This window comes from Trichechus manatus, unplaced genomic scaffold, assembly GCF_000243295.1.
Source record: "Trichechus manatus latirostris isolate Lorelei unplaced genomic scaffold, TriManLat1.0 scaffold00061, whole genome shotgun sequence".
Classification (NCBI taxonomy): domain Eukaryota; kingdom Metazoa; phylum Chordata; class Mammalia; order Sirenia; family Trichechidae; genus Trichechus; species Trichechus manatus.
The window spans coordinates 6,307,328-6,334,555 of record NW_004443997.1 but is presented as its reverse complement, the minus strand read 5'-3'; the positions used below and the strand labels follow the sequence as shown (position 1 = coordinate 6,334,555).

At 41.8% G+C, this 27,228-nt stretch overlaps 1 protein-coding gene across 2 annotated transcripts in view; it reads right to left on the bottom strand.

The window, feature by feature from the left end:
* CIT (citron rho-interacting serine/threonine kinase) overlaps nt 1–27,228 on the bottom strand; it is a 180,839-nt gene that overhangs the window by 36,546 nt on the left and 117,065 nt on the right. For both annotated transcript variants that reach the window (XM_004379026.1, XM_004379027.1), the window contains 8 exons: nt 26,538–26,654; nt 25,489–25,598; nt 24,229–24,403; nt 20,172–20,369; nt 12,125–12,178; nt 4,767–4,964; nt 3,847–4,040; nt 913–1,048 (listed from right to left, as the gene is read on the bottom strand). In XM_004379026.1, coding sequence (XP_004379083.1) covers nt 913–1,048; nt 3,847–4,040; nt 4,767–4,964; nt 12,125–12,178; nt 20,172–20,369; nt 24,229–24,403; nt 25,489–25,598; nt 26,538–26,654 — 1,182 coding nt within the window. The remainder of the gene's footprint in view (nt 1–912; nt 1,049–3,846; nt 4,041–4,766; nt 4,965–12,124; nt 12,179–20,171; nt 20,370–24,228; nt 24,404–25,488; nt 25,599–26,537; nt 26,655–27,228) is intronic.

The following is a 27,228-nucleotide window of genomic DNA, read 5'->3' as shown; positions in this document are numbered from 1 at the left end:
AAAACTGTATATATAGTTGGAATATACATATACATATTACAGTATACATATTTTAAGTTCCTAAAAATTTATATATATGTGTATACACACGCGCGCGCGCAAAATCATACATATGTAAAGACTGCAAATAAATGTACCAATATAACAGTAGTAATGGACTACCAGTCATTTTTTTTCCTTTACTTTTCAGTGGTTTCCATCTCTTCTACGATAACCCCAAATAACTACTTTTATAATCAAAAAGTAACAAAGAGTTATAGAAAACACAAATTTCAGACTGCTACTTTATTTTACGTGTGTGAATGTGTATGAGTGAGTCTGTATGCATATACATAAAAGTTCTCTATCTTCACTTTTGTTATCTGTTTAATACAGAAATGACTAGTCTAAATGCTCTGTCAAGACTATTAGATAAAATCTCCAAAACATTGGTACATTGCTTTGTAAATGGAACATGGAGTGTGACATGGATATGAAATACTGAGGACTGGCATCCCTCATTGAGCCCTATGGTGTCCCTGAACTTGAAACATGGAGAAGCTGAGCTGCCTATTATTACAGCAATGGAATTAGCACTTTCCCAATGATGCTTGACATTAAATCTAAAAAGCCTTCTAGAAATAAAAGCCAGAAAACAAGAGAGTCAATGTTCAGACTTCAGGGTCCAGACAGGCAGATGTTAAGAAGTCACCAACCAACCACGAAAGGCCCGAACCCACCATACCAACCCATGCTAATGCCAACCAAAGATGCCCCATGATTAAGCACAACCGTGTGACATTTTTGGAGTAAGCGACTGTGTATTTATGAAACATGTTTACTATGGATTGCATTTGAATTTCTGTCAAGCATGCCTTCGAAAGGAAGGCAATGAAAACATTTTCCTAAAAGTCAGAAGGGATGGGTGTGGACCTTGTCAGAGAGGCTCTCGGCTTTCAGCTTCTGTTCTTTGAGAGCTTGCTGCAGAGCGAGGATCTCAGCCTTGTGCTCCTTCACCGCCAGCTCCACCACTTGGCGTGACTCGGTGATCCGCTGGTCGGCTCTCGCCCTGCCAGAAAAACACAGGCCTGATTTCGGAAGCCCCACCATCACCGTGCTGGAGGAGAGAAGCTGCCCATCTCTCACCCTGATAAGCAGCCAAACAGGCTGTGGACTGATGCTCAACTCATTCCTAGTTCCAGATTATGTCTTCTTTTTCAACAGTTTACAGAGCAAAGATTTGACTCACTTAAGGCCTTGGGTAAAAATACCCCTGAAAGGTAAAGTTCCTGTGAGTACTCACTTGGAATGGCTGAAGGGGAAAAAGCATTTCCAAATGCAACCGGGCTAAACAGGATGAGTCAAGACTGCCCCACCCTCCCATGGAACAGAAATGGAAGGTGTGCCCCATCCCACCAAGGGACCATGGGGCACAAAGCACCACAGGAGGATGCATTCGGAAAAACATTTCATGTAAGAGTTGTTCTGGGTGCTGAGGAAACTGAAACTTGACCCTGATGAATGTATCTGCAGATAAGTTTGCATTGTTGTTAGTTGTCATCAAGTAGACCCCTGATTCATGGTGACCGCATGCAAAACGGGAGGAAACTGTTGTGATCCACAGGGTTTTCATAGGCTGATTTTCGGAAGTAGATCACCAGGCCTTTCTTCCTAGTCCATCTTAGTCTGGAAGCTCCACTGAAACCTGTTCAGCATCATAGCAACACACAAGTCTCCACTGACAGAAGGGTGGTGGTTGCATGTGAAGTGCGTTATCTGGGTATTGAACCCAGGTCTCCCGAATGGAAGGTGAGAATTCTACCACTGAACCACCACTGCCCCAAATCATAAATACATTTAGAGAAAAGATAAACAAGATGGAAACTTGTGAAAAATCACTGCACTTCGCCATTTATGCATTATGTTTTCCCACTTCCACAACTTTGCTTATACAATCTTCTCCACCAGGAATACTCTCCTTCCTTACTCTACATACTCAAAGTATATTCAACCTTCAAGGCTTAACTCAAATGTCATGTCCTCCATAAAACCTTTCAGAAGTAACCTCTCCTTGCTCTGTATCTGCAAAGCATAAATATATCCCTCTCCCTAGGTGACAAACGTTTGAATGCAAAACTTATCTCCACCACTAGACTCTTTGCCTCTTGAGGACAAACACTATGGATTCTATCTTACTAATGTCAGTACCCTGCATAATATCAAAACAGGAAAAAAAAAAGAAGAAGGAAATGAAAGGCAAGATCTTCCACAATTATCCCTCAAAGTAGACATGAAATGTTGCCGTAAGCACAGCCCATAATTACACCTTCCATGTGTATTTCTTGATGCTGAAGCCAGATTCCTACCCCGAAAATTGTCTCTGAACGATCCTAGAAACAGCTGGGATAGGAGCTGGACTTGGGGACAGCAAGGGAGGGGGCCGGTGTGAGAGCAGCCAAAATTTACAGCAAGGACCAGGGAGAGCCCAACAGTTAACAGACAGAAGCAGGGAGTAGGAGTGTTTAAACAAGCAGCTCATTGCATCAGCAAGTACCCTGAGTATGCCCAAAAAGGGAATATTTCTACCAGTTTCTCTTGAAATTTGAGGATTTTCATCTTTTGCCTCTAATATTTTCTAGTTCAGCTGAGCTTGCTTAGCATAGATTATTCATCCAACACATTTATCCAAGTCTACTATTACCAAGTAAATGTTAGAGATACCAAAATGAGTCTGACACAGTCCAACTAGGTGATAAATATTTCCATGCAGTTTATCTTGCTTAAGGAAGTCAGAGTACCCAGGAAGGCACAGAGGAAGGTGATATTAGCGAGGATATGAAGGATAGATACAATTCAGTTATGCAGACATGGGGTCGTGGGGCTGACATCAGCCCACATGGCGCCTCTGTGCAAATGGAGGAAAGGCACTCCACCTCTGTTTCAAGACAAATTTCCCTCTGTTGAAAACTGCCCTAGTATACTGATTTTGTTAGAACAAAACACCTTCCTGCCATGAGCTTTAAAGTAATTTGTAAAATAATTCGACAATAAATCTTCAGATCTACGTCTTCAATGTCAACGGCACCCCTGCGGCTGGCTGTGCAGTACACGAGGTGCACAGTCCTAGCCCTGGGAGGAAGGTTATTCTGGGCTGAAGGAACTGTGGGAACAACGGCAGGAAAGCTGAGAGCTGACAGTGCCTGAACGTATGATTACCACTTCCTACAATGAAGGAGAAAAACTAAACCATTCTTGTAGAGCAGTGGTTCTCAACTGGAGGCAGCTCTGCCTCCTCCTCCTCCCCCAGGGGACATTGGCCAATGTCTGGAGACATTTTAGGTTGTCACACCGGAGGGGGGAGGTGCTACTGGTATCTAGTGGGTAGAGGCCAGGGATGCTGCTCAACAACCTACAGGACAGGACAACCACAACAACAATTAACCGGGCCAAAATGTCAATAGCGCCCAGGTTGATAAAACCTTGGTGTAGAGGGAAGACAAGCATTACGTACGACCAGGATTAAATGGTGACGCCCTTGCTATATGGTCACAGTTATAAAAAAACATATAAAAATATTTCTGCAAAGAAAACACTGAGATATTTGCTATGCTCTGACTCCCAGGCCTCAGCACAGTGTAAATGGACACCAGCTACTGCCTCAGAATCCAACTGACACCGTCCATATTCACAACTAGGGTGACCAATTCATCCCAGTTTGCCCAAGATGTTCCCGGTTTCAGCACTGAATGTCTCATGTCCAGGGAAACCTCTTGGTCCCAGGTAAGCTGGGACAGGAGGTCACCCTGTTCACAGATGGATCCAGCTGCAGTCACCTGCCATTGACTTCCTACAGACACAAAGTCCCACCTGCTCTGCTTCTCCGTGTCCAACATCCTCTGTAACTCTCGCACCCGACACTCAAACTGTGACTTCTCATCGCCGAGGACACTCCTCCACGCCTCCCACTGCCGCTCCTTTTCCAGCAGCTCATCGTTCAGGGCCTCCAGATCCATGACCTGTTCCTCCAGCATCGTGCACGTGGTTTTCAGAGCCTCCATTGTCTGCAAATCAGTACCACTGAGTTGTGCCTTATATCAAACGAGGATTTCCTGTATGTCATTCTTGTTGGGTCAGTTTTGGAAAAGCACAAGTTTCTAACTACTATCTGAAATATAGTTTATCTTTGTCTTCTACAGCCCAAGAGGGCTGGAAGAGAATGGATGGAGGCCCATGTCTGCGCAGAACCCAGAGCAAGGCTGGAGGGAAGAGACCTAGTTTAACAACTTGGCACATACAAAAAAAAGTGGCACATACCGGCCTCCCAGAGCATCCTATTTTTAATTTTTCAAATTTACACTTAATCCCAAAAATTAAAGTTAAGAAGGAATACCTACTTCTAAGAGCCATTTTTTTAAACCCCAAAGCCTCTGAAGCACATAAATGATGGTAGAAAGAGCCTGTTTACTGGACAGGCTCATTTTTGGAACCCTCAGGAGAGTTGCACCAGGTCACCACCACCACCAGTTGCCATCGATTCATGGTGACCCCATGTGTGTCAGGGTAAAGCTGTGCTCCACGGGGTTTTTAATGGCTGATTTTTCAGAAGTGGATCACCAAGCCTTTCTTCTGAAGTACCTCTGGGTGGACTTGAGTCACTAACCTTTCGGTTAGCAGCTGAGCGCATTGACTGTTTGCCCCACCCAAGGCCATGCACCAGGCACCCCCTCTACACTCTGAAGGGAATCAAAGTCCTCCAGGGAGTTCATGACATCATCCACCTTCCTTACTTGCTTCTGGCTGGTGAGCTGCATCTCCCGCTCCGTGATTTCACGGCGGAGATGGTCCACTTCACTTCGCAGCTGCACTATCTCATCGTTGGCGCCAGAAGCCTCGTCAAGTTGTTTGGACAAGTAGAAGTTTTGGTTGTTGAGCTCAGCGTTGTCCTCTGTCAGCTGATTCAGCTGCTCCTCCAGGTCTGTGATTACCTGAAAAAGGAAGGGAACTTGGTTACACACCAAGTAAGTCACTTGTAAATAAGAAAGTGCTTCTGCAGCCGTTGGTTTCTGAACCTAAGTGACACCGGCAATCAATGTGCAGCTCAGGGGTTTGCGTATCCATCTCCAAGAGCCAATGCCGAGGTCTCACTCCTACCCACTTAAGTCTAACAGACACACACTGCGTTAGGAAAAAAAAAAAAAAAGAGGAATGTCTCAGATTCATCTGGACAACATGGCAAATGCAAATCAACCAAAAGTGACCTCTGTCATGGAAGGGGCAACTTCAAATGAGGTCAAGCACAATAATATAATGTGGAAAATGCAAACTGAGGAAAGAGGAATAATAAAGACACTGGTATCACAATCAACTAATTAATCTAAAAATGCCCATGGCACCATCTATAGGACATTATAATTGGAGATGTTCAAAGCCTTAGAAAGCAAAATAAAGTTCTTATCAAGGAAGGCTGACAGTGAAGGACACTAAGAGTTATTCTAATAAAATCACAGGCAATAAATTCAATTTCATGCAACAAAGGCAAAGAAAATCTTAAGGGAAGCTCAGAATGATCCTGAGAATACAATATTGTGCTACAGCATCACTTTAATGGTTTTTACTATGCAGTTAGCTATCAGAAAATGGGAAGGCACGTATATGAAACTGTCGTTTTATTGAGAGAGATTTAATCTGGTTTTGCTAAATTATTTCCCTGTGTAGTGGTAGAAGGACTTCAATTTCAGTGCATCCAGCTTTCCTATTCTCTTTGCTGAGGTTCAGTATCAACTCTTACAGGGAGCTTTCATATGTAATACTTTAGAAGCTTAAGGGTAATTTTCTAATAACCGTTGGAATGAGGCACATAGGCAGTAAATTAAATTTTATAGAATAAAAAAGAAGTAAATTAAAAGGAAATGCTTTTAAGCCTACGATTATTAATTGTTTCCAATTTCCAAATCTAGAGCAGATGTAGTTTATGAAATGTTGCCATGTTTCCACAGCTAATCCCCTAATTTAACTCCCTTTGATAACCTATTAAAAAAAAAAAAAAAAAAATCTTGCCAGGCACACAGAATTAAAGAACATCAATTAAGTACATTTGTTCAATGTAGCTCAGAAAACCCAGATTTTCATTTTGTTAACTGAGCTGATAACCTTTTTAATGTAGTAAGCAGGTTAGTAATTTATTTGTTTAATGTCAAAAGCCATGTTAATTCCTAATGTACTGATCTGAAGTACACCATCAGCTACAAGGTGGTGAATAAAAGTTACCTGGTAGGTTCTTAGCTAAGACTCCTTCTTTATCAGGGAAAAATAGAAAAAAATTATAGGTTTGTCATTCCTAGCAGGCAGTTGTGCCACAGGAATCCCTGTATCACCTTTCGGTGACATGGTTAAATCTCCTAAAATCAGAAATGGTGAATAAATGACTAGTTCCAATGGTCTCCCTTCTATGTGTCATAGATCCACTCCTTATGATAGATGGTGAAAGTCTCCATTTAACAACCGTATTTTCTTCTGCTCCTTTCCCAAAGAGAAACAAAAAATCAAGGCAGCCACCCTAGCAGGTATGCTATAAAAGGGATTCTGGTCACACCTCTGCCAGAATACCACCCCAAGAACCCCACATAAGCCACCCTGAACCTTGCTGGGTTGGTGTCTCCATCTGTGACATGGAGATAAATACTACCTAGTTCACTGTTGTTATTTTTTAAATTTTCTTGCATACTATTCCACCTTAATATATCATATAAAATGCAAAGAATAAAAATTGGGCTGCTCAGGAGCAAAGAGAGCTACAAAAACATCTTTTCACATAATAATACATACATTGCCGAAATAATTTGTCATTTGAAGAAGATTTAAGCTTTGGGGTACCATTTCCTTTCTCTGATTCTTCAAAAAAAAAAAGCAATTTAGTATGAGCCCATTTCTGCCACCGCTTCTCCTTTTCCGAAAATTAGATTACAAAGTGCTCAAGAAGAAACACTTGAAAAACATCAATGAGTGTCAAGATTATTTCTTCTCACTTCAGTGGAGATGTGCTCCATGGAGTAGGAAGGGTCCCTCTATTTGCCTGTTATCATCAGGCTCTCAAGGGGCCCTGGGTCTCTGATGTCTATTTCCAGTTTGTGATTGTTGGTTCCATATTTGGTCATCGTCTCTATTTTGCCCATTTGACAAGAGGATTGTGTGTTTGTGTGAAGCGCCCACATGGGGACTTAAAGTATTTTAACTCATTCGGGCTTTTTATGTATCCTGTCTGCTCAAGCCATGATCTGTTTCATTTGTGATCCTGTTTTATGAGTTGCTAGCATTCTGGTATTAAGTGTTAGACACACTCACCCACACACACATTACTGAGTTTACAGACAGTAAACTTGACTTGAGACAGGCAGTAAATTAATGATTCCATGGTTAAAAGATTAGATAGATACATACATGCATACACACATACATACACGCATACATAGATATATAGAAGGATGGATGAGAGAGACAGACAGGTAGACAGATGATTGATATATAGACAGATAAATAGGTAGTAGGTAGACAGATAGATGGATAGATATAGACAGATAGATAGACAGAGCAAACTTCACAACCATCCTTTGAAATAGGTATTATTTTATTTCCACTTTATAGATGGGGAAATTGGGGCAACAAAGAGGCTACATAACTTGTACAAGATCAAGTAAATAACTTAGTGCTAGTAAATAACCAAGTCAGGATTTGAACCCATATACTCTGGCTCCTGAATCTACTCTCTTACCCGATATACTCTACTGCCCCTCTAATATAGGGAGAAAAGGGTTTATTCAATGTTTCTTTCAGGGCCTGGAAACGCCAAATGATGGAGGGAGCTATAGCTACCGTTCAGGATAATGCTTCTTGATTCTGAACCAAGTAAGGTGCAAGGAGAATTCTTAGGTCTACTTTGTGGCCACGGTTCTATTCTCCACAACAAGGCAATTGATCTGTTTGCTACATTATGTGCCTGCTTAATCTTTCGGTCCTATGGAGAGAGGGCAAAAAAGATAAACTGAAAAAGCTGATTCTGTCTCAGCAGGAAGAAAGATGAGGGCAAAAGCTTCATAACATAGGTAGCCAGCAGGGCTGTCTTACAAGCTGTTTTTAGAGATAAGAGATCTTGACGCGGTTCTAAGAAAGAACAGGGATATAAAAAATGATCTACTCTCAGTGTCAAAAAAATCTCTGTTGGGGTTATCTGTTGCCTTCTCAAGGCTGGTGTGCAAACCTCATGGTTCTAAGAGGTAGATGGTAACTTCTCGTATCTAACGGGGGACCAGTACAGGGGACGATACCAGGTAAATGTCCAAGGGCATGATGGGGGTAAAGAAACCAGTCAAATGATGAGCATCAGGCTAGAAAGACACATGACTGAATCCTATTTTAATGCCTAGCTTTTTCTTGAAGGCGGCTATTTGCATATTATTTATTTTTAATCTTATAGCTGACAGATTGATTCATAATTAAAACTGTGTCATATGTTTGCCCACCAACTCCCCTCCAAAACAGACTTAGGTAGGGTTTTAGGTGCCAGAATGAATCAAATCCTTTTTTAAAATCCCTTCAAAATATAGAAATGGTCTGAGCTTGAAGATCTTACTGTTCGTGAGATTTCTCCAAGCTGCTGACTGGGGGGTTCCTATCAATTGGGTTATTATGGGAGTCCTCACCAGTAATGAAGGTGACATTTGCAAGCAGAGACAATCGGGAGCAGATCTACAAAGAAAGGAGCGTCTATCGCACTCTACCAAAGTGTCTTTAAAGCAGCCTTTGAACTTGCAAGAGTATAATTGAGACTATTTCTGCTGTTTTCTAAAGCAACGTTTTTCAAACTTTTTAAAGTTAGCAGAACAGTTTTCCAGACACAGGAATGAATCATAAGCCCAAAATAATAATACAGTAAACCTGCGAAAGCCAGAAACTGTGTAAGGTGGAAACCTGTCAGAGAAGGAAAACTCAGATATTTTCCACTAATAGAGAGTGACAGAAAAGTGTTAAGACTGCACCCTGTCAAAGGCGGAAAACTTGCAAGACCCAGGAAGACAAGGCAGTCCCATTGAGTTCCGGCTCTCACAGGTTTCACCGTAGTAACAGTAACCAGCATTATTTAGCACTTTCTGTGTGCCAGCGCCTGTGCAGGCACTTTGCTTGCACTGCCTCACTGAAGTCTCACAGCCACCACACGAGGCAGAGATTACTACCAAACTACGTTTTACCGTTTCTGAAATTTGAATGTATGTAAGAACTAAGAAGTTGTCTTCCTTCCCTCACTCAGACCCCAGAGAGCGGTTATCAAATTAATTATGCATCTTAACAATCAATGATATATTGAAATTAAGGATACAATGTCATCCCCCATTTTACAGATAAAGAAACAGAGGCTTAGGAGGATAATGTCACGTAGGTTACTAAGCGGCCAATCTGGAATCTGAACCCCATCTGCCAGACTCTACAGCCCATGGCTTGGACTACTAAGCCACACAGCTTCCCTAGCCAAAATGTGTGTAGGGACGGTCACCCTTTCAGACTCATCCTCCCACTTGGGGATGCCCCCAGAGTCTTCTCCACAGAATGGCAGAACTTAGGGAAGCAAGATTAAAAGCCACCATTCCAGAAAAAGCAAATTTGAAGGATAAGGAGAATATAAAAGTTAGATATGTTAAGAAAGTAACCAAATTAGTTCTACATAGCGGTGGTGGTGTTAGTTGCCGTCTAGCGCATTCCGACTCATGAGGACCCCATCTGTGCCGAGAAGAACTGTGCTCCATGGAGTTTTCAAGGCTGTGACCTTTTGGAAGCAGATCATCAGGCCTATCTTCCGAGGCACATCTGGGTGGGCTCAAATTACCAACCTTTCAGCTAGCAGTTGAGCACTTAACCATTTGCACCACCCAGGGACGCTACATAGTGGTGTAGTCCATTAAAACTAAACTTCCAATTAAAAAAAGGGGGAGGATTACAAAAGGGCACAAAGAAACTTTTGGGGGTGATAGTTATGTTCATTATTCTGATTGTTTTGATGGTGTCACAGGTCTGTATACACATGTCAGAATTCATCAGCTTATTCTACATCAGTTATACCTCAATAAAGCCGTTGAAAAAATATTTTTTTTAAGCTTTTATGCTGAAAGACTAAAAAGGAGAAAAGAGAATTCCAGGTAAATGGAACAGGATTTAAAATACATCCAGGTTTATTTTTGTAAAAAAAAGTGATACAAAAAAATCACAGACATAAAGTCATCTATATTTGATTCAGTCATCGTTTATAAGCATGTATGTAATATAGGCATAATTCTTACATTTAAAATTAGAAACCAAGACAATAAGAAATAAAAAACTAGGGCAGAAGAGTACAGGAACAGAATCCACCAACTCCTCAAGGAAGTACGAAGAGAACAGGAAATCAGCAGACGTTTCTAAGGTGCGCCTGCCCTGCCTGATTCAGCCTTAAAAACAAGAAAAACCGAATCCACTGCCGTCAGTTCGATTCCGACTCACAGCAACCCTATAGGGCAGAGCAGAACTGCTCCACAGGGTTTCCAAGGAGCAGCTGATGGAGTAGAACTGCTGACCTTTTAGTTAGCAGCCATACCTCTCAACCACTGTGCCACCAGGGCTCTGTAATTCAGCCACAAGCATCAGAAAATAGAGACCAAAAAACAGTCAGCCAGGTGCCTACTAAAGGCAAACACAGGCATAGCTCACAACCAGCAATTCCAGTCTTAGGTATATGCAGTGCTTACAGCTACCTGAAGACTTGCACAAGATGTACAAATGTTTCCTAACAGCTTTATTCTTAATAGCCCCACATGGAAACAATCCAAAAGTCCATCAACAGGAGAATGGATAAACAAACTTCAGTCCATTCATACATTGGAATATTCCACAGTAATGAAAAAGAACAAATTATTGACAGACACAACATGAATAAACCCCACAGACAATGTTAAATGAAAGAATCCAAACCCGGAAGAGTATATACTCTATGATTCCATCTGTATGAAGCTCAAGAACAGGCAAAACTAATCTATGGTGATAGAGGTCAGAAAAGTGGTTACCTTTTCAGGGAAGGGGTGATGCTGATGAGAAGCGGACATAAAGGAGCCTTCTAGGGGATGAAGATATTCTACATCTTGATCTAGGTTGTGGCTTTTTATACATGTAAAAATTTCATCAAGCTATATACTTAAGATTAAGGCACTTTATGCACTTACTTTACTGTATATATGTGATACCTAAATTAAGGAGGAATAAAAACTGGAAGGGCTTAATGCCCCCATGTATAGAAACTAAAGATGAAATAGAGTTCATTACAGGAAAAGAAAATATGTACATGAGGGTGGGGCAGGGTAAGTTTCTGGAAATCCACAGATGCAAATAACACAAGCAGAGACAAGAGCACAAAGAACAAGGTAATAACACACATGAAAGGCCCAAAGGAAACAACTGGAACCATAAGTAAAGATAATATCCTCATCTTCCTGAATAGGGGTCTATTTCAATCCTTCATTCTCTGTCAAGATCAAAAATAGATGGAGTTTCCAAGGACCCTGCCCTATTATATAACCCATTAATGATGCTCATGGAATTTACTTTTCTCAACATAAATAACATCTCCCAAAGCGTCCTAGACATTGAATTTGCATGTTAGGAAGTTAAAATGTCTACGTCTGCAGGGGAAGAAATGGTTGGTTTTTCCTATCTGCAGGCGGAGAGGCTAGAGAAGCCTCGCAGATGTATCTGCTCCTGGCAGCTGGACAGCCTCTGGCTCGGGCCGGCTCAGAATCTCTTACACTGGGGCAGGGGCAGGGAGCTGCCATGGGACTTTTGTTGGAGCTACTGAAATCTATTAGTGGTTCTGCAGAGCAAATTGTTTTGACCATTCCAACTGTCCTCCTCCCCAAAACATAAAGAATGGTTTTAATTTTTAAAAATTGGCAGAAACCTGAGAAACTGAGCTTGTCTAGGGCTCTCAAAGTCCAAATCAGTTTGACCACATTAACTGCTTCAGGCTGAAAATGCGTGTCAAAAATCAGTTGCTGATATTATAGAGAGACATCCCCATTTCCTTCTCGGTTTTAGTTTCATATTATTTTAATCATCTTTGGTTAATACTCACAGTACAGCTGTTACGCAGAGCATCAAATTTGCGCTGGATTTCATCTCTATGTGCCTAAAAGGTAAGAAGTTGATTATAAATTTTTCATAGGGTAGAAGACAATTCTACATGCTACGGGTCAAATACAGAGAAGAGCAATTTGCCTAGAAAGCAAAGAATGGTTTTGCAGCAGCCCCAGCATCTGTTTTTCAAAGAACTAATAAATTATGTCATCCCCAACATCAGATATAAAGTTACATGAACACATGATTGCTGTGTTAATAACAGTTAACTATTTAGATCACACATATATACCTCGTACAAACATATTTAACGTTTATATAACACCTAGGGACTAGCAGGAGAAAAGAAAAATAAAAAACACACAACAACAAAGGATAAAGTGTTTATGCTTCTTCATTTGTCTTATTCCACATTCTGAAAAGAGGAGAAACCTTTCCCTCCTTCCTCCAATTGACCCTTTCCCAACCTACTCCGAGACAGACAGACAGGCACACACACACACATGGATACACACATGGATGTACATACAGGACAAAGTGGGGACTTTTTTCCTAATCAAAAATTGCTGAAACCCAGAAAACCCAATATTGACCTTGAAGCAAACATACAGGCTTTCTCCGAGACAGAGCTGCCCTGGAAACAGGTGCATTCATTTAGTCGGCAAATATTTTCTGAGTGCATACTATATGCCAGACGCTGTGCTAGGATAAAGGAATAATGGCCTCTGCCCTCATTCTGATAAGGGAAGAAAGAAAATAAATAAGCTCATGACTACAAACTCTGAGAAATGCTGTGGAGAAAACAGGGCTCAGGAGAAAAGAATAAGGGGTGTAGACAGGAACTTACTTAGGTGGTGTGGTCAAGGAGGGCCTCTCCGAAACCTGTGAGATGATAAGGAATGGCCATGCAAGGAACAGGAAAGGGCCAAGGGAACAGCATTTGCAAAACCTTGAGGCAGGATAGGGTTTGGTAAATTTGAAGGACAAAAGAAAAAAAGTGTGGCAACAGCAGGGTTTTTCAAACTTCAAGCTGTGTCCCAACAACAAGCCATGACCAGTGAAAGAGTTTTTGCTTGTTTTATCCAATGAAACAGAATAAACAAGATAGAATAGAAAACATAAAAATGTACCTTGGGTAGTAAAGGTAAGCACTGCCGTAGGAAACTTTTGTTTCAGATACCGTAAGTCATCAAAGTTAAGTTGCTGTCTATTGTAGGACCTATCATTATTTTATGTAACACTGAGAAAGAAAAAGTGCTGTCCATTAGAATATGATATGTCATTGACTGTACGACACACCCCGATTTTAGATCCCTTACTATCAATGAAACACAGTATACATGCTCACCTGTATTAGACTGCAAAGTAAAATGTATTCTTCTATAGGTTGTGGTCAAACAATTTCTGAAAAACCATTTGACTAGTTACAGCAAGAGAGGGGAAAAGTAGTTCAAGATGATGGAGGAGAGGTAGGCAAAGACCAAGAATCTTGTAGGTCCAGTGAAGAATTTGGGGTTCATTCAAAATGCAATTAACTGGAAGCCAACTAAAGATTTAAGAAGGGGAGTGACATGATCTGATTTCTGTTTTAAGATCAAGCACAAGAAACATAAAGAAAATTAAACCAAAGTGTATCACAATCGAACAGTTTAAAACTACTAATAAAAAGAAAATCTTAATACCAGCCAGAGAAAAAGACAAATTACATATAGAGAAACAAACATAAGAAATAGAGTAGATTTCTCCTAAAAAACAAAAAATACAAGCTAGAAGACAGCAGAGCAACATCTTTAAAGTACTGAAATTTTTTTTAAAAAGCCAACCTAGAATTCTATACCCAGCAAAATATCTTTCAAAAATGAAGGTGAAATAAAGACATACAAAAGCTGAAGGAATGTGTCACCAGCCGACCTATACTATAAGAAATATTAAAGTCATCTAGGCAGAAGGAAAATGATAACCAGAAACCTGGATCTACACAAAGGAATAAAGAGAACTGGAAAAATGGTAAAACAAAACAAAACTAGATAGTTGCACAGATTCACAAACAGATTCATAAATAAAAAGTTATAATTCAGAATCAGTTTCTCAAGTAATTAGCCCATATTTTCATTAACTCATTTCATAGATCATAATTTTTTTTTCCAAAAATCAATTTCCTTTTTGCCCAGCAAGAATGAGAGAGATTTGTTAGTTTAATTGGATAAGAATATGATTTGTTCAGAGGAACGTGGCTATCTGCTGAAATCTCATCTGTGCCCCAGCAGCAGCCCCTTCTTTATGGCTTGGCACCAAGGACCACCTAATCTCCTCAAGTACATTCCATTATCACTGAGGACAAAGGGCAAAAATTCTCCCTAGGAGAAAAATAAAGTCTTTGTATTAATAAAAGCTAGATCAGGGGTCAGCAAACCTTTCCTTTAAAAGGCCAGACAGTAAATATTTTTGGCTTTGTGGGCCATACAGTCTCTGTCACAATTACTAGACTCTGTCCTCATAGCCCCAAAGCAGCCATAGGCAATACCTAAACAATACACAAAAGGCTATGTACCAATAAAATTTTATTTACAAAAAACAAGCAGTAGACCTAGTTTGTATGGCTGGCTGTAGCTTGCCCACCTTTGTTCTAGGTGACTATTTGGTGTGAAATGTCTGAAAGACAGAAATAGGAAGCTGAGATTGAAGTCAATGTCTTCATAGCATAAGGGGTGATCATAACAAAGTCCACTGGCCAGGACTTAGGGAAAGAAGCCCCGTTCCACTTTCTTAAAATGCTCCACTTTCTTATTAATAGTAAAGTTTCCCAATAACACTACACCATTGAAAACTCGTTTAACTGTCCCACTGGACTCTGAAATTTCAATCAGTAATACTGAATCATTTCCATCAAAATTACCATTACGGGGCCTTTGGATCATTTCAGCACAAATGGCAATTCCCTTTGAAGGTATAATATAATGATCTACAGTTATTATGGCTTTTAATTTATTATTGATTGTGAAGTATAAACACAAAATGTAACACTGATTCTGTCGTGGCTGCTAGAAATACTATAAAAAACCCGAAAACCAAACCCATTGCCGTCGGATTGATTCCAACTCAGAGTAGAACTGCCCCATAGGGTTCGCAAGGAGCGACTGGTGGATACGAACTGTCAGCCTTTTGGTTAGCTGCCAAGCTCTTAAACACTATGCCACCAGGGCTCCAGAAATACTATAAGCATTTAACAATTACTGAACTAATATGAGTGCGAAAATGGTTAAAAAAAAAAAAAAAAGCATGTTCTATGTTTCTTTGAAATAAATTATAAAACAAATACATAAAAAAGTGAAAAGTCACAAAATAGTATATACAAGGATAGTAAAATACAGAAGTCAAGCTTTGGATTCTCTTAATGAAAATACTGGGGTGTTAATTAGATATTAGATACTATACTGTAAATATTTACACTCTTAAAAATTACTGAAGACCCTAAAGAGCTTTTGTTTATAGGGTAATATCTATCCATATTTAGAAATTAAAACTGAGATATTTTTCAAGTATATATTCAAGTATGTATTTATTTATTTCTTTTAAAATAATAGTAATATTGCTTTTGCACCGTCAGAGACAATGTCAATACAGCGAAAAACAGCAAATAATATTGTAGTATTATTATGAAAATAATTTCAACCTTGAGGACCCCCAGTGGCCTGTGGACCCTATTCTGAGAATCATTGACCTAGGGGGTAGATGGTAAAAAGGTAAGAATGGGCAGGTTGCAGCCAGCTTTGCTGAAGTCCAGACAGATACTCTCTTCTGGGAGTATTTATACCTTCAGTAATTTTAAAGAAAGCTACAAAAGAAAGAAAAGAGGATGGCAATGTCACCTTGATGAGAGAAAATATCTACAGAGGTGAGGAAAGGCAACCAGTACGTAGCTGTCTGACCACCTTCTGGGCTCCACGGTCAAGATTCCAGGACACATGGGCTTCTAGCAGCCCTTTCTTTCCATGTGAAGGCAGCATCAACAAGCAAGACTATTACCCTACGTGCCCTGATTTCATATCTTGGTGATCACACCAAAGGCTCACTAATTGAATACAGGGCTTGATATTTATGTAAAAATATCAGAGCATGCATTGAATAATGATATTAACAGGTCAAAACAGGGTGACTTTAAGATCCCTTAATCAAGCTCTGCTGGAAGAAGAGCTCTTTCATTAGTGTCTCTAGTTTTAGACTCTCGATTATTCTACATTAGTCACTTGACTTAATCAGTAAAAGACCATGAGGACAGGGACACAAATCGTGTGTGAGAGACCTTGCCGGTGTACAGGGAGTACATGCCATGCCTCTACCATGGGTCTCCTTCAGAAGAACACCTACATAACATCACACACTCGTGTCCTACAGAGGAGGCAGACTTAAATTCTCCTCCTGGGACAAAAGGATCACAGGGAGTCTTAAATGTCAAGTCCAGGCTGAAAATTCTCTCTTCCACCAATAAGTACTGAAGTATCTTAAAATCATGACTTTTTGTTTCATTTTGTCTTCCCTGTTAAAACTGGCTTCCCTTCTGCTTTGTTTCAATCTGAGCTTTTAAGGGCCAGTGAATTTCACTGCAAACACAAATGACAGAATGGGTAAAGTGTGAGTGGGAAAAAGGAAAGCATTAGGAAGGCAAACAATGGCTTTCTAGCTGCCCCTGTCAAGTTTCTTCCAGGGGGAGCTTCCATGTAACCACACTCTGTCTAACTTGTCCCAAGGGCAGAGGCAAACAGGGTGACTGCTGCCTTCCCAGGCGAGGAGATGGGTGCTTCTCAAGAATTAAGCAATAGTAGTCCATTTGACTATTCCCTTTTATTGATAAAACAGCCTGCTGTGAGGCTCACAAACCTCCTAGGAGATCACTTTCGATCCAGCTGATTTAATTTGATGAATGCTTGTGTTGCATCTGAGCTTGGGCCTCGAACAATGACAGAGTATTGCATTTGTGACCATTTTCTCTTTTTCTTGGAAAATGCACTCTTCAGAACAAATTCAACAAAGCCATTCAGACAACAACCACATGCTGTCTGTAACCAAGTTTATGAGACATAATCGAGAGGGGGAGGGAGACCCACAGCCTCAAAACTGAACTGAAACAAATTGATCTGGGGTTTGAAGTCCCACATGATTGGTTTATAAACAGCTGTCTGCCATCATTTTGAATGGGCCCTGTTTTCCATGAATCTTGCCACCTGCGAGAACAGGAGAGGCCTACCTTCTAGACCCAGGGAGGTTTGTGTTTTTATTTTATTTTATTTTTTAAAGAAGATGCTTTGAGGCAATGATCTCATCTGACTAAATTAAGTCATGACTCGCTGCTATGTGAGGCTTCCAGCAGCCATTAGACACCGCACATTCCCACCAGCAGCAAGACAGGATTTAAAGGACTAATTTCCCCACAGATAAACAGCAGTGACACATGCTCTATTTTATACTCTCTTCCAAACAGGGCAGGATAAGATACAGGGTCACCACGCTCCCTCCAGATTCTAACGGAGCAGAGAGATAAATGTGCCCTTCTTTGCTACAGCAAGGTAAACAGATTTGAGGAATTATAGGACAATACCCTGGGGCGAAAAGGTTAAGGACACAGCGCCAGGCACATATTCAGGGCTCATTAAATACGGATTAAATTACTGACATCTCCTTCCCTTTCTTTAGGAGCTTGAGGAAAATATTAATATACAGTGCATTAAATATAATACTGGTTGAAATTTAGTTGTCTCCCTTTAGCTGCTAAGAAAAGCTATCTGTCTGCCTCCCTTCCCACCCACCCAACCCCAGCAAGCATATAAGCTTTCTTGGCATGCCCTCTCATATATTAATTTCATTCCTGGCTCCTTTTCTTTTTTCCTTCTAGCCTTAGCTTCTCTTTGTCTTTTCTTTCTTATTTTATCCTGCTATATTGTTTATATCTTTCCAAACTGCTTTCAATCCTTCTTGAAACAAGACAAAATATAAATAAAGAGATATTGTACCCCTGAGGCTATGACCCCCGGACACCCCTCTAAGAACTGAAGATACTCCTGAAGTCCACCTTTCAGCCAAAGATCAGACAGGCCTATAAAACAAACAATAACACACTTGAGGAACGTGCTTCTTAGATCGATCAAGTACACACGACCAAATGGGCAACACCTACCCAGAAGCAAAGACGAGAAGGTAGGAAGGGAACAGGAAATCTGGACAAATGGAAACGGGGAACCTGGGGGAGAGTGCTGATACATTGAGGGGATTGCAACCAATGTCAGGAAACAATACTTGTATAAATTTCTGAACGAGAGAAAAAAGAGAGAGAGGATATGGTGACTATTTTTTTTCCAGACCAAATACTGGGGTCATACGGCATCATTTAATCACGAATGTTCTCTTCAAGACGACAGAAGTTAACATTGCAATCAATATCTGAAACTGGTTTCAGTCCTGTAAAATCAAGAATGCAAGAGCATCCTGCATATGAGTTACTCTGTACCCCCAGAATCATGGGGGGCACTGTGTCTCTGGTCCCACTAGGGCCCTGGCAAAGTCAGATCATGTTCCCAGTTTGGTTCTGATAATGGGATCCCTGAACCCAACAATGGGAGATAACTTCTAAGAACAAAAATAGTTTTTAAAATATTATTTTTAAACAGGGAAAATCATAAGCAACAAATGTGGCTGGCGATCTCTATGGTGTTTAGATGATGTTTAGAGATGTTCGCTGATAAAGATGAGGACAGCATCCAAGCTGAATCAGAGTGAATGAGGTACCTATTTATGTATCTTATTTAAAACGCGCTAAACCCAATCAGTTGCATTGTGCCCTGCCCACAGGAGAGGGTACCCTGACCAGCAGGTAAGAGTATACCGTCCACTTGGCAGGTACATCACATTTCTGTTAGAAATGTATGCACTTGGACAACACTGGCCATTAAAACTCATTCAGTTTTCTATGCTTTGAGTCCAAGTCCACCAACCAACCTTCCAACTGTGATCTGGATTTCTAAGTAAAACTCAAAAAAGCCCACTGCCGTTGGATCGATTCCAACTCATAGCAACCCTACAGGAGAGAGCAGACAGGCCCCCTAGGGTTTCCAAGACTAAATCTTTACGGAAGCAGATCGCCAGGTCTTTTCTCCCACAGAAAGTCTGGTATGTTCGAACTGCCAGCCTTTCTGGTTAGTGGCTGAGCACTTTAACCACTGTACCACCAGGGCTCCAGTGGATTTCTAAGTAGAATTCTCCAAAGGGGAAAAAAGCCACCCAGAGCATTCTAGTCCACTTGCCATTGCATTTCCCACTGTAATTTGGTAAGTTGGCATTTTATATATGACTCTTGTGAGTTTTGTTAGGCGACTCTGGAAATTGGCCAAACAAGGTCATGTTTTCAGACCTGCAGAAAGAACTAAGGGCTAAATCCAGTGACACCCTCTAAGTTACTCCCATCCAGACACCACCCTCCAGCTGAGTAAGCTCGTCTCTCAGAAAGAGCAGGAGATCCAGCACCCTTTTAAAGAAGGAATCTCTATTCAGAGGAATAGTTTCCATCCAGATCGTACCACATGTATACAAAAGACACGAAGCAGAATCTACAACTTTTAAAAGAAAGTGATACAAATGAGGTTAACGCACCCAAAAAATATAAATATGGTAGGAAAATTAAGATATAAGATTTGCTTTTTAAAAAAAATAATAATAATAATTATTGAAAACTGAAGTAAAAAACCCAGTAAATGAATTTTGGCTGAAACTGAAATTTAAAATACAATGCTAATTATTTTAAAAAGAGGGAAGGTACATAAATAAAAGAAGAAGTTTTCATGATATTAAGGAAAACTCGGATATTACAATTGATCTAATCTACTAATTCCAATGAAGGAGAACCCTATGGAAGCCAATTTTCTGACCACTGCACATCTCTGCGGATTATTTTTTTTTCCTGCTTAGACTGCCTAAGAGTGAGTAAATATCCTTGGGGCTTCACTCATCTTAGCTGAGGCCACCAGTAACCTGAAGGTGCCGCTCCCCAGACCTACCGTGAGCGCCTGGATCTCTTCTTCTGCTTCTGCTGTCGTCTCCTCCAGCTCCGTCTTCGCCTGGCGAAGCTGGCTCTCCAGGGCTGCCCGGGCAGCCTGGAGGGCTGTGAGCTGGGACTCGCGCTCTTGAAGGGAGAGCTGCAGCTCTGTAAGTTGGCGCTTTAGCTCCAGTTTCTGCTCCTCATGCTCTAGACTGACCTGAGAGAAAGAGACAAAGGCCCAAGTGACCTTAAATGAAGAGAAGGCCAAAACATGACCTGCTACTCAATCTGCATCTTAAACTTGGTCTTGGAGCCAAATTCTCAGCACCCAACTGAGGGGAAAGAAAAAATACAATAAAACAGGTCTAGTTTTCGTGAGGCTCAAAAATCAACAGGAATGAGAACATGTAAGAGGCTATATATATAAACCAGCCCTGACTTGCAACTTATTTGCAAAAAGGAATATAGAGATGAAAGACAGTCTCCACAAGTTGGGGAGAGAAAATGAAAGCCAACTATTACTGCACTGTGGTCAAGTACAATGGTCAGGACATGTAGGGATGTTGTGGAAATGGAGTAGAGGGGCAGAGGAGATAATTCTGGATCTGTGTGTTAAAGAATTTACAGGAGCAAATCCAGCAAAGAAGAGCAGAAAGAAAATTCTAGGCAGAAGATGTCCAAAGGTATGGAGGTGAGCGAGACCACGGCACGTCTGTTTATCGACCTAAGAAACACTGACAAGGTCGTCTTAGGGACCAGACACTGTGTCAGGCACTGGGGATACCAAGCAAATAAAAGATGTTGACTGACCTCAGAGAGCTCACTGTGTAACAGGGACTGCTAAGAAGTAAACAAGGTGATAAGGTAAGCAGAGAAGGCTGTGCAGAAACAAAGGAGACAGCCAATCCAGCTTCAGAGGGTCAGAGAAGGCTCCCTAGAAAAGGTGACATGCAAGTCCCAAAGGCCATGGGGTGAAGAGAAAAAAGGCTTGCAAAAAATTTAGCCTCAAGAACCAAGAAGATTCAGTTGAATTACCAAGGTGAAGCAGGGAACAAAAGAAGGGACTCCTGGGTTTTGGGACACATGAATTAGACAGATGGTGAGACCATTAGCTCCAAGAGGGAACATGAGAGGAAGAGCCAATTTGAGGAGAAAGATGAGAAATTCTGTTGAGCTTAAAATGCATGTGAGGCATCCAAGTGGACATGTCTAAGGTCTACTGGGACAATGCGTCAGGAACTCAAGAGAAAAGTCTGTGTTGATGATTTAGATCCAGGAGTGCTTAACAAGTCAGTGGTAGCCAAAGCCATGGCTGTGATCTCCCTCTAGTGATGATGATGATGGCAATGATGACATAATAGCAAACACAGTATTTACTTACAACACACAGGTACTATGTTAACTCATTTCATCTTCATAACAACCCAGTAAGCTAGACACTACTGTTACCTCCATTTTACAGATAAGCAAACTGTGGCGCTGAGAGATTAAGTAGCTGAGCAAATATCACATAGCTAAGAATGGCAAGGCTGGCATTCTAACCCAGGCAGTCTGGCTGCAAAGTTGCCGCTCATGAGCACAATGCCTTGCTGTCTTCTTAAAATGCCTGCAGTCAGAGCAGGATTGGATTCTACTAGTCTGAAAATTCCCAGTGCCACTTGGCAAAACTATGAGAGGCTGGTGGCAACAGGTACATGGAGGAGGGAGAACAGGATGGTGTACAGTGAAAGGAGAATCCAGGAGTCCTGCACCTTTGTAGCTCCACACTCTTTGCGAAAGAAGTGCTCACCCTGCACACACAGAGGGAAAGCCCAGGGGCTTTAAGGTGGATCACAGCCAGAGGACATGGCCTCTGCCCTCAATCTCAATAGCAGCAAGCGGTGAAAAGAAGATGGAACAAGCAACAAGCTTCACCTGGGGCATTTTAACTGCCCAGCTGTTTGTGAAAAGAGAAGGTAAAAATCAGGGCTTCTAACCAGTTCAGAATGGTTCAGTAACTGCCAACATAAACAAGGGCAGCGTACGCATTGCATAGCAACCAAATCTGTTGCCCGGCAGACTTTAGTGGATTTAGTGGTTAAGAGCTTGGCTGCTAACCAGAAGGTAGGCAGTTCAAATCCACCAGCCGTTCCTTGGAAAGCCTATAGGGCAGTTCTACTCTGTCCTACAGGGTCTCTATGAGTCGGAATCGACTAGATGGCAATGGGTTTGCTTTAGGAAACAAACAGCTGTGCCCCAGTCAAAGACGGTGGCCAACTTCGATGCTTTGAATATGTGTTGCTCTCCACTGTCCTACCAATAATCCAATCTCCCGCGTGGATCCCGAAAGTTTCAAGAGCCTGAGGTGGGAGACTGGATTATTAGCAGGACTGTGGAGAATGACAAACATTCAAATCAGTGTGCTCGCCATCTTTTAGCGGGGCATAGCTGTTTGTTTCCTACTCGGGTCAAAATCTACCGGGCAACAGATTTGGATGCCATGCAATGCATAGGCTGCCTTCGTTTTAAGTCAGCGATTACTGAACTGTTCTGAACCAGTTCAAAGCCTGGGTAAAAACTGACCAGTCAATGTTCAAGCACTAAAAAAAAAACTCAGTTGTTTACACTTACCCTCTTAAGGCTGATGCTATATGGAAATCTTCTGGTTAAAACTTACCAAAAAGTAAAAAATACAGCTTGGATTATAAAAGTTAAACAACTATTTAAGGCTTTGGGACAACTCAGAAAAATAGTTCTCAAACTTCAGGGAGATTAAGAATCACCTGGGAAGCTGGTTAAAAATGCAAATCCCTGCTCCCCACCCTCCCTTCCATCCCAAAACGCCCAGGATGAGGCTCAGAAGTCTGCATTTTAACAGGCATGCCAGGTGATCATCATGGTGGGGTCCATGCCTTGGCAACTCCGATAGACACAGGGTAAGAGTTTTGTGTGTCCTTTGGAGAACTAGCTTCATTTTAATGCTCCAGTACAAATTAAGACACTCCGGAACATGAGCACTCCCTAAGGTTTAGTCTTCAGACCTCCATCTGCTTAACAGTCTTTTCTTTAAGAGGGACGCCTGCTCTTTGAAGAATTCCGTCACAAATACGTGAGCACCTCGTTTGCACAACACTGTGCCGCCACTCCAGACTTGGATGTCTGGCTCCCCGTGGCCGTCCTCCTAAACTCCAGTCCTTCTTCTGCAGGTGCCACTAAGTCACCCTGCCCACCCAGCTGGAAGCCCCCAAGATCAGGGACCGGGTCTGTCTTGTCCACTACTGTATACCCAGCCTACTAATTAGCACACAGCCCGCATTTAATAAATACATGGCGAGCGAGTTATATGAATGTTATGCAGCAGCTTCAATAACTTTCAACCTGTCTACAACCAAAATTGTTATATTTTCTTCCCAAAATCCTGGCTGCCCATCCCAGCTTCCTTACATCTATTAAGGAAACCACCTTCCCTCGGTCGTCCAAGCCTAAAATTTGGTTTCATCTCTTAACTATCCGCTGTCATTATGAGACCTGCACCACTGCGTTTGAGCCACAGTCAGTACCCAACACCGTGGTAAGCGCTGTGCACTGACTTGTTGCTATTGTGTGCTGTCGAGTCGATTCTGACTCACAGTGACCCTATAGGACAGAGTAGAACTGCCCCATAGGGTTTCCAAGGAGCGGCTGGTGGATTAGAACTGCCGACCTTTTGGTTAGCAGCCTGAGCTGTTAATCCCTTCGCCACCAGGACTCCATGTGCACTGACTAGGTCGTGTGAATCCCAATGAAAGAGGACTTGCTCTGTCCCCATTTAACAGATGTGCCACTTTATATAATCCCTCATACAACCCTGTAAGAGAGCAGCTACATTACCATCACCATTTTACAGATGAGGAAAGTGAGGCATGAAGAGATTAGGTAATTTGTGAGTTTACAAAACCAGTGAGTGGAGGTATAGTTCTAACCCAGATCTGTGTGGCCCAGTTTGGGCTCTTAACCACAATGCCTCCCATGTACATATTCATTTATGCTTGAGACCTGGCTGGCTTGGGGCCCAAGTCCCCAACAAATCCTCCTGGGAGATCATCCCTCCCACTCACCTCCCTCAGCCTTGTCTCCAGCTCAAGCAGTCGATTCTTGTCGCTGTGGTCCTGGTGGCTGATTTTTTCCAGTTGCTCCTCCAGCTTTCGATTCTGGGCCTCCAACTTGCCAGCCTGTGTCTCCAAGTAAAACTTCTGTTGCCTGAGCTCTGAAATCATCTCTTCCTGAGCCTTCCTGGTGGGGGGGTTGGGGGGTTCAAACAAAAACACAGTCTCATTAGAGGGGAGCACATCCCCTCAAGAAGGAAAGACAGAAAGAGACATGTCCTTAATTTAAGGAACCATGGCCATTCCTGGGTTAGTGCTTCCTACTCCAGCCTCATGTGCATGATCCCAGCACAGGGAACCTGGGGACCATTCAGTCCTCACTGCTCCGAGTCCCTCACCTGTGGGGTTAATCAACATAGGGCAGGGATCGTGGGAGATACTAACATTTCACTTCTTTGGTAGACTTTTTTTCTTTGGAGAGTCTAGGTAGGAGAGCAGAAAGGAGCACTCCTGGAATACCAGAGTGCTTGGAGACCCAATCCTAACAACTCATTAAGGTGGGCCACAGGGAAGGAATGGTGAGGAGAAAGGATGCTATTTTTTCTAGTTCTCTGAGGGCGCTCCCTCAGCTCCCCACCAGGCTGCTCAGAAGTATCAGAAATTAGAACAACTCAAAGATCCAAAAAAGAAAAAAAAAAAAAAAACCACAACAGCCTACCAAGCTGACTTAAATTAAGACGAGAATGTTCTGGAAGATCTGTGAAGAGAGAACCCCCAAGGGGGGAAAAAAAAAAACCTGAAGATGCTAATTCTTAGAGGGAGAAGATTAAGATCAAAGTGCTCGTGGAAAGAGGAATTATCTGACAGTCCTTGCTGAACCCCAAACCTCCTCCCCAAGGGCCTATGCTAACCTAACAACCACAAGATGGACGGCCCAAGTGGGCACACACAGGCTCACCTCTCGCTAAGTACGGAAGGCAAATCTGGGGAACAAGGCCCACAGCATTCCAAAAGCAAACTATAAATAGCCTCATTACAGGAACCAAAACACTCTGGAATCTAATAGTAATTTGAGGCATTTAAGAAAACTCAAATCAAAAGACAGTGAGACCACTTAAGAGAGGCCAAAATTATGTAAGGATGTGTGAGGTGGGCCAAACCACAGAAGTAATTAAATCTGCTTCAGCTCCATGTTGCAGAAGGATAAAGTATATGCCCTAGGAGAGAAGACCAGAGTGTAACAATGCACGCAGTTAGAATCTGAATACTTACATGTTCCTCTGGGTAAAAAGACTGCTATTTGCCGCAAGCTTATTGGCTTCGGACAATTCCACAATCCTCTGTTCCAGGGATCTGATCTTGGAATCCATAGCATTGATCATCTAAAACACAGGGTTCCTTTCAAACCTCACACACAGACAGTTACACAAGAAGAGAAGTAACGTGGGCCAGGGTAAATGTCTTGTCTGAAATTTAGGCAATTTGGCCAGTGATAACGGAGGAGACACAAACAGTCTTCATCATGAGGGTCATAGATATTACTGCTTAAACAGATGGTACTCAATTGTTTCTTCAAACTGAGATTAAACAACCCCACACTAGCTAAGGGGCTTCCATTCAAAATATGCAGAAGGACATATTCGGGTCTCAGTTAAATTCCCGTGTAATATACATGTGACCTGAGCCACCAACAGACAATCTGCAAGCTTGTATTTTATCATCACTCAAGAGTTGTCATTTTTTGAATTATTTCTTCTCACCCAGCCACTACTGTCCTAGATTCTCTACATCAAAGTGTCCTCAACTTCATAAATCATAAGAATCAGGTGGGATGCTGGTTAAACTATAACTTCCCAAGACCGTCCCTTAGAGATTCCGATGTGGAAAGTCTTGGTGGGGTCTGAAATGCATATTAACAATCACAGGTGAATCTTATGAGCAGCCACTTTCTGAAACCACAGGCCACATGGCTTAGAAAGGAGAGAAAGAAACACAAAATTAAAAAGAAGGAAAATGAGAGAGACAAGGGCCAATGGGCCTTTTGCCAGAGGGCACAATTTTGAAAAACAACATTCTAGTTGCTGACAGATCACCATGAGTTCTTGAAGAACACGAAAGAAAATTGGCCACCCAGAGCCACCAACTCTGCTGTTTTTAGGAGGATGTAGATTCAGAGAGAGCTTCCTATTATCAACAAACTCCACAGGATTAAACAGGAAGAATAATTTGCCAGATAAAATGGTGTCTCCTCTAGTGCACAATTCTTGGTGTGTTTCAAAAACCCTCCTTTGAAAACTAGCTTAGTGGTTCCTTATACCTACCGCCTTCTGCTCGCTGAGAATTTTGCCTTTCTCATGGGCTTCCTCTTCGTGTCTCTGCATCAGATTCTCCAGAGTCTCCTTATCAGCCAGGTCCTTCTTTATCTGATTGTCCAATACCTATGGAAAACAAAAGAGAAAGTTAATAATGTCCTGAGGAGCAAAACTGAGCAGGGAAGACTAAACAGGGGCCCTTGAGAAGGGCCCTGCTGAGGAAAAGTAAGAGGAGAGGAGGGGAAGAGCAGTGAGGAGTTCAGGGCCTCCAAACACTGGGGCAAGGAGAGGGACTGGGGGTCTGCTTATCAGTCAGGATGAGGTTCAGAGGCCAAATATTACCATCAAATGGCAGTAGATTTGAACTAAGAGCTTATTTCAAAATCAGCAGCCAAAAAACAACCAAGTATATTCAAAACGGAAGTGAACTCCAGAATGCGGGAAAAAAATAAACAAAAAATCTCTCTCTAAAGATCTAGATCTAGAGAATAAAGTTCTTATATTTGCAGATATTAGCTGGTGGCATCCTTTTCTTCGTCAATGCACCAGTATGTTTCAGAACATTGCTTGTTCTTAATTTGGACAAAATTAATTCTACATAACCCTGGGCTGTGTGCAAAGGGAGAGAAAGCTGAAGACCAACGAGGTCTGTAATACCCAGGCCAAGTTCTGAAACAGCTGAGGCAAGAAGATTCTGCCC